Source organism: Cryptotermes secundus, unplaced genomic scaffold (assembly GCF_002891405.2).
Source record: "Cryptotermes secundus unplaced genomic scaffold, Csec_1.0 scaffold391, whole genome shotgun sequence".
Classification (NCBI taxonomy): Eukaryota; Metazoa; Arthropoda; class Insecta; order Blattodea; family Kalotermitidae; genus Cryptotermes; species Cryptotermes secundus.
The window spans coordinates 646,160-658,456 of NW_019737394.1; the positions used below are offsets into that span (position 1 = coordinate 646,160).

At 42.0% G+C, this 12,297-nt stretch overlaps 1 protein-coding gene across 4 annotated transcripts in view; it reads right to left on the minus strand.

Annotated features, from left to right (window-relative positions):
• The window catches only part of LOC111870337 (receptor-type guanylate cyclase Gyc76C), a 240,603-nt gene that overhangs the window by 38,406 nt on the left and 189,900 nt on the right, over positions 1-12,297 (minus strand). For 3 of the 4 annotated variants that reach the window (XM_033753786.1, XM_033753784.1, XM_033753785.1), the window contains exons 13-14: positions 9,307-9,378; positions 5,497-5,743 (exon numbers count right to left, since the gene is read on the minus strand). In XM_033753786.1, coding sequence (XP_033609677.1) covers positions 5,497-5,743; positions 9,307-9,378 — 319 coding nt within the window. The remainder of the gene's footprint in view (positions 1-5,496; positions 5,744-9,306; positions 9,379-12,297) is intronic. The other variant, XM_033753787.1, reaches the window with a different exon arrangement.

Here is a 12,297-nt window from a genome sequence, read left to right on the forward strand (position 1 = left end):
CAGACAGACAGACAGACAGATAGATTAGATAGATAGATAGATAGATAGATAGATAGATAGATAGATAGATAGAAGTAATTAGGCAGGCAGATAGATAGATAGATTTCAAATTTGCATTATCCAAACCGGAATACATTTGTAGGACTGAAAGTGTGCAGTAGGAAGGCAATTCTTATGCGCCGAACTCGGAATATCTTGTGTACAGGCTGTTTCAATAGTTTACGGACATCCAAGTGAGTAAAGAAGTGGGCCATGCTTCAAAGAAAACTAAGTATATGTTGCGTCTCGTCACCGGAATACAGGGCAAAATTATGACACAAAGATAGCTAACAGATGTCTCGAAAATGTGGCACAGTTGAAATATTTGGGAACGACTGTAACGACTACGTTTTCGGAGTAAGACTGTCAAGTACAGTCAACATCAGTACAAAGCCTGGAGTCAAGTGGATCTTTACGATCACCATGCGACATACAGGAAATGTTCCAGATCATCTGTTTCTCAGAATATGCCGGCAAACTACGACATTTTGTGATGGTTATAACTTTTAAAGGAAGGCCCCCCCCCAGGGTACACATTCGTATGTACTCTGTGTTTGTTTTATGCCCACAAACCATCATGAAAATATGACATGTATTAATGAGACTTCCTGCGTGTGCTGTTATTTTACACACACAAAAATCAACCCGAACTTCATGCAGAGAACTTTGTGGCTTTACTGGATGGACACGCGCAAAAGAGTAACATTTTGCCGCCAAATTTTAGTGAATAAGTTACCTAGAATTAATTTAAGCCCAATCAAAATGTTATGTGGTGATGTACAGGGACGAACAGACACTGGGTACACTTTGTGTTAAGAGCAGTGACACTGCGTTGTTGATTCAAAGAAGGGATAACAAGTCATGAACATCAGATAACACGGAAAGTTTACAGGTCCTAATCAGCTGAAGCTCTGGTTCAAATGTTTGGAAACTCAGTTCTTTATTCGTCCAGGCCACTTGAAATCTTGCGCAGTAACTGAGCTACGCCGGATCTAAGTGATGAACGTGAAAATGCCTATTGAAGCTCATAGCGTTTCATTGTTCTGTTAAGTATGGGAAGAGCAATTCTATAGGATATTGGTGGGAAAGCCAGATGGAAAGAGACCACTATGAAGATCAAGACGTACGTGGGTAAGTAATATTAAAATGAATCTTAGAGAAATAGGATGGGGTGGTGTGGATTTGATTGATCTGGCTGAGGATAGGGGCCGGTAGAGAGCTCTTGTGAATACGGTAATAAAATTTCGGGTTCTACAAAATCCTGGAAGTTCTTATGTTGCGACACAACTGGCGGCTTGTCAAGAAGGGCTCAGATCCAAGAAGCTAGGTACTTAGTGAGTTAAGTATGGGAAAGAACTGGTACAAAGACACTGCACACACGTTCTCATGTACGTCTGAAGGATCACGTTTTTGAGAAAACTGTCATTTCACTTTTGGATCGCTAGAGGGTGTAACATTATTCTCCTGAACATACCATTTGCCCAGGATTATTTAGGATGTTGGTCTACATAAATTACTAAAATATAACAAAAATCGTTGGAGTTGTTTCTCAGAAAACCTTAGTTCTGATTTTTGACCACATCTGACGGGCCCCTATTTTTTGAGGTATAATGGCCGCCTTCACTGGTCACAGACCTATGGTGAATAAAATCTTGGATATCGAATATGAATAAAATTTGCTCAATCGTTTGGGAAATGGCGAGTAGCATATTCGTACACACACACACAAAGAAAAAGAAAAACAGGGAGAGACAGTCAGACTGCATTCCAAAAACCACTTTTTCGTATTTTCGCAAAACACCCTGTCACAACAATACGGAGATGATATATAGATATTTAAAGTTAGAAGCGCAAACTTTCAAATAAATGGGGCCCATATGAAAGCGTCTGTAAAATTTGAATATTGTTCTTTCTCTTGCTGAAATCTTATCTCTCAAAACAAACAATGATCTTCAACGTTTAAAACTCAAAGTTTTTATATACTTCTTTTTGGAAAGAGAATATGAATTTGCCGATCACAGTGTCCGTGCGGTCTGAGACATGAAAGGATCCGCTCGCTCAAATCATTGGGATCGTGAGTTCGAATCCCACAAGAGGCATGGATGTCTATGTGCGTTTAATCTGTGTTTGTGCTCTCCTGTGTGTAGGTAGAAGCCTTGCGACGGGCTGATCACTCGTCCGAGGAGTCCTGCCGACTGCGTAAAGGATTAAAATTTCATAATTAATTAATTCTGAATGGGAATAAGCTATCAAGGGGGAAGAAGAAAATGGTATTAATTCGGAAAAAAAAAAGATTTCGGACTTTGAAGCTGATCATCCCCAGAATTTACCCTGTTCCACACGACGTTGAAATGGAAAGACTTTCTTTCAGTGCATAAAGAAAACAGTTTGTAAAGACAAAGTGTTACAAGAAGTCGTCCTGATAACAAACGCCTCCCCCCCCCCCCCACAAAATTTCATGTATATACTTTCCTCAACAAATTAACAGACACACANCCCCCCCCCCCGCAATAATTTTCATACAGTTCCTTCTCGTAAAATGTAAGCAGTCAGCCTTGCTCCCATTTACATAACTCGTTCAGCTGCTGCGCGCTGCAAGAAGTTCCGGCCAGTGATAAAAATCTTTTCCCGTAGAGACGGAGAATTTGTCAAGCTGATGACGTCCGTCCACAGACTTGGAGGGATTGTCTGGGATGTGCAGAAATAAAACTTGTGATATATCACCCTAAAATATTCTGCGGTTTCTTTGTACTCCTCAAACAATACATTTGCTCTCTAACCGACTTTATCAACCATTTACAATTGCAACGTCCTACAAAATACTTGCTCGAACTTTCTCCGCATATTTTCAGTTTAACCACCTGGAAAATGAAATTTTTAATGTACCTTAACTAGGAATTTAATGGGAACTTTTATCGGTTATATCTGTGTTCGTATTGTTGACTTCCTCTATTTCCTCCCGTATTGCTTTCAGTATTTCATGTTTTCATGTTTTCTCCAACAAATAACACGCAAAAATAATTGTAAACCTCCTCCTTCGTATGACACTCTAAACTAAACGTACCGGCAATAAACATTACTCACAGATTGGACATGACACACTGAACTAAAAACTATTCGCTCATTCGTGATCAGTTGCATGATTTTTTTTTTATTGTTAGTGGGGTGGGACTAAGTTCCTTGTACTGTGGCCGCTTCTGGCCTATTGTACCAGCTCCAGATGGTAGGTGAGGGTGATTGTGGAGCAATTGGTGGAATGAAGATTGGCAGGGGAAACCGAAGTACTCGGAGAAAACCTGCCCCAGCACCACTTTGTCCACCACAAATCCCACTTGACCAGACCCGCATCGAACCCCGGCCGCCGCGGTGGGAAGCAAACGACTAACCGCTTGAGCTATGGCGCGGCCTAAGATTATAGCTTAGTCAGTCTGTGAAGAGAAGGCTTAGTGGAGTTAGAGGAGTGCTCAGTTGATGGGCGGTGAAGAGAAAACTGGGAGGTTCGTGCAAAATAGCCGCGAGCCGGTTGTAAAAAAGGAAAACATTTGGAAGGGAGCCGCCATTCAGAGAGGACTTGAGCCCGGAAACAGAGGAACAGCCCCTGTTAGAAGCCGTTAGCTGACAACTACTAGTGCGGACATTGCTGATGGGAAAAGAATTATAAAGGTTGGAAATCAGCGATGGCGCTGTAATTAATCCAAAACCACGTCGAGATAACACTCATACTCGTGACAATACTGAAGATTACGATGTTCTAAATTGCAGTAGTTCGCAGACAGCTTAACGTTTCGGAGGAACTTCAGGGTCGAAATGAAGCCATGTAAGGAAACAGCAAAAGTGAAGGGCGAGATGAGATTGGACTACTCTTTTGACCTGAAGATGGAGGCGTCATGTTCAACACGTCAGGCTGTCTCCCGACTACATGTCCTTACAATTCGGATGACCGCGCTGTTCACACCCAAAGCCCTAAGAATAACGAATCGTATATATTGAAAGCGAATCCGATAATGGCCAATGTTTTTTTAATTCGCTTAGTGGAGGGCGGAGTCCAACTGGTCCACTCGGCACGGTGACCACTGATTGGCCTATTGTAGCCTGCCCCAGGTGATTATGATGATGGAGAATTTGGTGGGATGGAGATTGGCAGGTGAAACCGAAGTACTCTGAGAAAACCCGCCCCAGCGCCACTTTGTCCACCACAAATCCCACTTGACCAGACCCTGGATTCTTAACTCAGACATTAAATAAAACCGAGTGCTCAGACCGACGCTCCGGTTAAGTTATAATCGAGAAAAGAGCTTCCAGATGGGTCCAAAGGCATATTTGGAAGAGGTGGCGAAGAGAGGAGACATACTCCTGTCTGGGATCAAACTCCGGGTTTCACTCGTTACTTTCCCGCATATATAATATATATCAATACAAAATATTATTTTACCCCCCCCCCAAAAAAAAACTCTAACGATTTCAATTTCGCCAAATTTTAATATCAGTATTCCCAAATAAAACTGCCCTCGTCGTGTTTTCCACAGAATAAAAACCCGTTCATACTTAAAATTCATACTTTTTTTGTAATCTTTATTTAGAATAACAGTTGGCTGCAGTCCGACAGGCACGTGTGAGAGAGTATATGCAGCGTTTCTTTAGAAATATCTAAATTAGCTAAAATTGCTAACTTCTATCCCCGACTCGTTCCAAATGAAAGTAAAACAGCCGTAATGGACGTAATAGGTTTTCTATGTGTATCACTAAGTATCAGCGTAATTCAGCTTCACGAGAGTCTAGGTATCAGATGAGCATGCGCAAGTTCAGAGGCTTGTTTCAGTAGTCAAAATGGCTACTGTGCCTCAGAGTGTACTATAAAAGAGAAGATTTCTGTTGTGCGTTTTCTTTGTAGGTAAAAGAACTCAATGCAAAGGCTGTTCATAAAGAAATATTTCCTGTTTACGGTGGGAAGTGTTTGTCGCGTAGAGCTGCTCACAACTTGGTTGAGAAATTCTCTCAAGGATGTTTGAAAGTCTCAGATGATGCAACAGTAGCGCGGAAGTGGCTGAGACAACAGTCAAAAGACTGCGGGTTTCGACGCACTGGTAAAGAGATGGGGGAAAAATATATATATCAATGCTGGTGGAGGATATGTCGAGAGATTAAAAGATTTTTTCCAGTTTCCACTTGTTTTATATCCATTTGTGACCTATTTTTACTGACTCTCACTCGTCAAAAGCAGGCGTCGAAAACTCTTACACGAAATGCTGACTGACTGCAATGTGTTGGTTACCTTCACATTTGATATGTTGGGATTTTGGACTTTATCCATCGTCCTCACCTGAGGACGGAAACAGATCCAGTTTTCGAAACGTCGTGTTTTTATTTGTTATCTTAAAAACCAGGACGATGGATAAAGTCCAAAATCCCAACATATCAGTGTGTTATACATCATCGTCAGAATCCTATAGTAACTACCTTCACATTTGCTTGCAACCTGCTGCAGCTGGTGAGGTTCAATCGTCTGCAGAAGGCCACATGTCAGTGCGCAGCTGCTGCTGTAGTCTTCTCGCTTGAACTGGTGGAGTCCGAAGTCCGCCAACTTTACAACCCAGCGGGAGTCCACCAAGCAGTTGGAGGTCTTGAGGTTACCGTGAACTCGCACAGGGGAGTCGTGAAGGTACGTCATGCCCTGCAGAAGAACAGTGTAGCCAATTGCTCGAAACTGAAAACGAATTCTAGTATGTGGAAAATTGAAAAACAGACAGCTCTTGGGCACTTGGAATATGTACATGTTTGTCATGTCACTTCTTCGGCCATGCACCGTACCTACAACATAGCAGAGCAGCGAAAAGCAAGTTATACGAAAGTAATTAAAAATTGTCCCCTTTTTCGTTCCTGTCTGCAGAAGGTACAAGATGGCCTAATAACGGTTCGTAGCACTGAAGCCTGCGTTATCACGTGCTGATATACAGGGTGATTCAGAAAGATGGACACAATTTCAATTGGCTATATTTCCTGAACTACATATTGCATATGAATTCTGTAAAGTACATTTGAAAGAGGATGCTGTAAAGTTTCTAATATTACCGCTAGAGCACTCCAGCACCGCGTCAGTTGTAAGCGAGATGGCTACTATGCAACACAAGAATTTTTTGCATTCGTGAGTTCAGTAAAGGTGAGTGTGCGACTGCGGTGCAGCCTGCATTTCATCGTAAGTTTAACATCCAACCTCCAACGAGGAAGAGCATTTATCGTTGGAATAAACAATTTGATGAAACTGGCTCTCTGTGTAAGGATAAAAGCCGGGGCCGATCGCGTGTATCGGAGAACGTGGGATAAATTCAGCTACCGTCTTGATGTTATCCGTGCAGCCGGAGAGGGGCACATTGAACATCTATAAACTTCCGTATATGTATAATCAAATGTACTTTACAGAATTCAAATGCAACATATAATTCAGGAAATATAGCCAATTGAAATTGTGTCCATCTTTCTGAATCACCCTGTACTTGGACGCAGTGAGCATGCTGCAGTGAAGCAGAAAACATGGCTCCACTACTATCAATTTGCACACAGAAAAACAGAAGGCCGTGATTCGCTTCTGCGGGCAGGTGTTGAAAGGGGTTAAAATTTACACATGCATTTGAATGCACAGCATGGGAACAACGCACTACCTCGACGGAGTGTGTCTGATTGGTCGGACATGTTTAAGAAAGGCGGAACGGGTGTAACTGATTCAGAATCCTAGGGATTCCCGTCAACATCAACAAGCGATGACAAAGAAGAACAAGCCAGATCAGTAACAAATGTAAGGTATTCCGATATGTTACGGAATAAGCAGAGGCCAATGATTCGCACACAAAAAAAAACAAGCAAGAATATTATCGGAATTTGTTCTTGTCTCACCCGGAAATTTTCAATTTCATACTGTTTCGCGGTACTAATGGAAACCTTCGGCAGCTGAAATTTGAAGCTCTCGACAATCCAGAACACAATCCGGGCAGTTTATCTTTCCTTTTCCATCAGTTTCAACCAATAATGAGGAGTTTCGGACGTCATCGTTTTGCATATGATGCCGAGGTTAAGAAAGTGGTGCAAAACTGGCTTCACACTGATTCCCAGTTCTTTTCTAACGCAGTCGGAAACCTTGCTTGTGGACCACTGGACAAGTTCAAAAGCAGGGAGACTATGCATAAAAGTGATACACCTGTAACCTTCCATACTAAACAGTGGGGAAGGATGAATACGTGCTAAAACGTTTTGAATCACCTTCGTAGTTCACTGTACTTTGTGAATTCTTAACACAGCAAGTGACGCATGAGGTCCAGTGAGTCGTGCTGACCTTCCTATCAGCTGTATAAGCAGTGGTGTCACTGATGATGATACTTAGATTCAAGTTAAAAGAAGTTAAAAGAAAGTCAGAAGACCTCACAGCATACCGTGCAGGCATATTAAGCCCTGCGAAGGCGTTGATCGCTTGAAGTTAAAAATCTAGAGACTGGGGTGTGTACGAAAAGAATGCTGAGGAGAATATTACTTTTTTTTTAAATTCGCTTAGTGGGGGGTGGAGTCCAACTGGGTCCATTTGGCACGGCGGCCACTGATTGGTCTATTGGCAGGGTGGCCACTGATTGGCCTATTGTAGCCGGCCCCGGGTGATTATGATGATGGAGAATTTGGTGGAATGAAGATTGGCAGGGGAACCGAAGTACTCGGAGAATACCAGCCCCAGCGCCACTTTGTCCATCACAAATCCCACTTGACCAGATCCGGGACCGAAACCTGGCCACCGCGCTGGGAAGCCAGCGACTAGCCGCTTGACCTATGGCGCGGCCCTATATTCAGGCTTAAGAGGGTGGAAACAACAAGAGGCTTGAGGAAACCGCATAACGAGGAGCTTCATAACTTATACACCTCACCAGACAATATTAGAATATAGAAATCAAGGAAAATGATATGGACAGGGCATGCGTCATGCATGTGAGACTAGGGAAATGCATATAAATATATGCACATATATAATATATAGGAGAACAAGAAGAAAATGGACCATAGGAATACCATAGGGGATACGGACTGGAATCATGAGGTCCAGGATTTGGACCAGTGGCGGGCTCTTGTGGACACAGGAAGCTTCCATAAAATTCTCATATTTTTTTTAATAGAGGAGCAACTGATAGCTTCTCATGTAAGACTCCTGAGATAATTATTAATTGGAAATGATGCGAAAGATATTCTTGGTTGAAGACAACCTCATTTCTTAGTAATGTTTTCTTTTTACAGTTTCAGGGCCCTGCTTGATCATGTTTATCATCTGTGGCGTTGCATTTGCCGAAGTCTTTGCCATTTGAAGAAGTTATGAGTAGGATGTTCGGATAAGTCACGCTGTGGTATGCTTCCAAAGGAACATTTTTTTCTCTGCGTGCGTTGTAGAACGGACGCAGCCACAAAAGAAGGACACATCACAAGACACAATATACACAAAATATAGGAAGAACGACTCCCATAGCGGAAGAATGATATAATACGCGAGTTTGAAATACGAGGTATAAGATGATAAATCTTAACAAATGTTAATATATAAATTTTATTATAGTACATAACAAATATCGGAGAAGTTCATGGAGGTAGGCCTAGGCCCACTGGGGCTGTAGTGCCAAGGGGGGGAAAAAACTGAAAAATATACAGTTTAAATCATTTTATAAACGACACATGATGGCGAACAGTGCAATAGTTTAATGTAAATAACACACCTGAGGATGGCACAGTGATGCCGAAACATGTAGTGAAGTGACAAGTGAGATTGTGTGCACTAGAAGACGGTCAACACATACATATCATGGACAATATTTTTATTCATGACAATATATGAAGTGGTCATGACCTTGACCTGCGAAAAGAAATATTTCCTACTTTAGTAATATAATGGGCCCTGTCCTTTAGTTACTATCACTGGGGAAATAAGTGATGGAGATTGAAACGGTTCGCAGAAGTAGCTTGGATGAGATGGCAAGAAAAATACAAATCTTTGTTAGACAAAATAAAGAAAAAGTATTTTGCTGATTGAAAATAAGTATTGGTATAACAATAAAACGTATTTCAGGGAAATGTGCAGAGTATGGATTTACGCACGACTAATGGCAATGGCAGGGCTATTTTTGTGATATTTGATGAACTTCATGAGTTTGAAACAAAAACAGTGCAATCATGAGTTGCGTACGTATGTGCGGCAGAGGCGCTGGACAGTGAATATCTTTGCAGTGTGCTGTATGTTATTCTACTCACCCTAATAATGTCTCCCACAAGCGAAGCTATGAACATGTTGTCCAGCTTTACGTCTTCGTTCTCAAGAATATCCTGCAAGCAAAACACAAGATTGTAGTACTGTTGAAGCAGCTGATGTATTCCCGGAAAGGGGCAGGGATGTGTTCCTTCGCCACTATATCCAGACTGCCTGAGGGTCTTATGAAGCTCCCCCCCCCCTTCCACCCCCTAGGAAGAAGGAGTGTCTACAGCCTGGAGTCTCCTCCAACAACCGTCGAAGTTGAACTTCTTTGTACGTCTTCATGATGCAGTGGTTGAACATAAGGACAACTTTGCTCAAAAAATCGTGTACTTCGAAGCGGACTGTTGGAACGCATCCACTCAGATTATATTATTATTATTATTATTGCGGATGTCTGCAAACCCATCAAGAGACCGAAACCGTCCAAATCTATTGGACTTGACGATATTACTGGTTTTATAATTAAAGGTTGTTCAGATATTTTTATTCCTATTCTTAGGCATATATTTAATTTGAGCCTAACGCAGCAGTATTTTCCTGCTGCACGGGAAGAATCTGCTGTTGTACCAGTATTTAAAAGAGGCAATCATGTCGCTGTGTGCAACTACAGGCCTATGTCTATTCTCAGTAATTTCTCTAAATTGTTTGAATTCATTATTCATGATCACGTTTCGCATTATGCTAAATTTAATCCAAATGAACATGGCTTTACCAGAACTCAATCTACAGTTATCAATTTTGTGACGTTTCTCGACTTCTTGACGCCGGTTTTCCGCGGTCAGCGTCAAGCTGATGCCGTCTATTTTGATCTAATGCTTTTGACCTCGTCCCTCATAATATGCTCTTATATAAATTAAGCTCCTTCGGATTCTCCGATGCTTATACAGGAAGATCGAAAAGTCGCGCACATCAAACTAAAAGTTGTTATAAATTGTATTGCAGTTAATATAATTATATCTCTTACCGTTAGATGGTACTGTAGGAGTACTAACAACGAGTAGAAACTCCATCTGTCGTGTATCGGTCATACGACGTCTGCAGTATAGCTTTGTTTATTGCGCGACAGACATGTCGTTTTCCCAAGAACGAGTTTTCATTGTGAAACATTATTTTGCCAGTCGTTCTTATGCACGTGTCGCAGACGAGTTTCGTCGGGCACATCCGGATTCTGCAGTTCCTAACAGTTCGACGATAATGAGAATAATCAACCAATTTCGGGAATGTGGATAAGTTTTAGATAGGAAGAGATCCGGGAGACCGGCCATTTTGACTGAGGCTAAACTGGCTGATGTGGAGAAAATGTTGCAGCGTTCCCCTTCAGAAAGCCAGAGGAGACTATCAGCGCACTCAGGGATTTCGTACGGAAGTGCTCAGAGAGCGATGAAGAAGCTACACCTCCATGCATATCGTGTTCGCTGTGTGCAGGAACTGAAGGACCTGGATGGAGAAAAACGCTTATTGTACCGTAGACGGTTCCGGACATTTGTTGTCAACCATGGAATTGAAGAATTTGACGAAGCGTGGTTTCACCTTAGTGGCTACGTGAACAGTCAGAACAATAGGATTTGGTCATCTGACAACCCACATGTGTTACATGAAAAGCCCTTGCACTGTCAGAAAATTGGAGTGTGGTGTGCTGTATCACGTCGAATAGTGGGCCCAATTTTCTTCGAAACGGCAGTGAACAGTCCAGTGTACCAAGACATCATTACACAGTTTATTGCGCTTCTTGAAGTTGATGAACGTGAGTGTTGCTCGCAGCAAGACGGTGCCACATGTCACACATCTAATGAAACCATGCAGTTCCTGCGTGAGCTTTTTGATGATCGTCTCATTTTGAAAGGATTGTGGCCCCCGTGTTTGCCCGATTGTAAATTTTCTGGTCAAGAAAACCGAAATTAACGGCCGTGGGGATTTGTTGTGCTGACTACGCGACGACCTCTATCCCCTACATTTGGCACTAACTTAGACGACAAGCGGCGCTCGCTCGGTCATTATAGTACGCTTCCGGACTAAAAACCGCGGAGTTTGTTTGTTTTTTTATGTAAACTGTCGGCTACAAATTTTTGTGTTATGTAATTCACTTACCAGTATATTCTTATACAGACTTGTAATTGATTTCATCAGTAAAGTAACAGCACATATGCTAGGGTAACATCAGGAAATCTCTCATATAATTTGTCTGCCGGACTGCTCGCTAGACGTCAGCATGCATCCGGAACGTCCTGCGACCGACCATCTCGTCACAGATTCTCTTGGTTTTCCTGCCTTTATGCAAGTGCTGAAACGGTTCCCAAGTTCCAAGTTGATACTGCGTAATTCTCATGGAACCCTCAAAATTCACATTCATCAAAATTAAGTCCCCTTGCTGTCAGAGACAGTAAAATTTATTTTTCAAATTATACAATGGCATTAATTCAGAAAATCAAAATTCCGCGGCCCCTGTCTCAAAGCCATTGCTTGTAACCATCATAACGTCTTCACTTTCGCACTGTCCTTGTTAGAAGGACGAACGGGCGCAGCATGGGAGCCTCCTAGAAAGATGATGCACCTTCTCCCTTCCCACAATAAACTCTCACTTTTCCATTATTTTTCACTATATCTGTTCTTCTGCTATATTCGTTACCTTCTCCCCTCTCTCTCTCTTCGCAGAATTATTTGTTATGAAATAAAATGGTATTTAGCCGTTTAAATTTGGAAAACTGTAGATTTTAAGAGCATATTTAATGCCTAAGCACAGCATCAAGCAGAGGCTTAGAGTCATCTGCAGTAGTAATGGATGTTCATCTATAAAGCCCAGTTTTCAGGCCACCTTTCGCGCCCCCTTGGAGCATCCTGGCAGGCTGGGTATGTCTCAGGTAAGTGACGATGTGACTGCAAGAATTCGACCGTAATTTTCATTAAACCTGCGGAATTAATTGCTTTATTCTGGATTGTGTGTTGAATTAAAAGCAAGTCACAGTGCCTCTGGATGAAATGCTTGTTGTGTA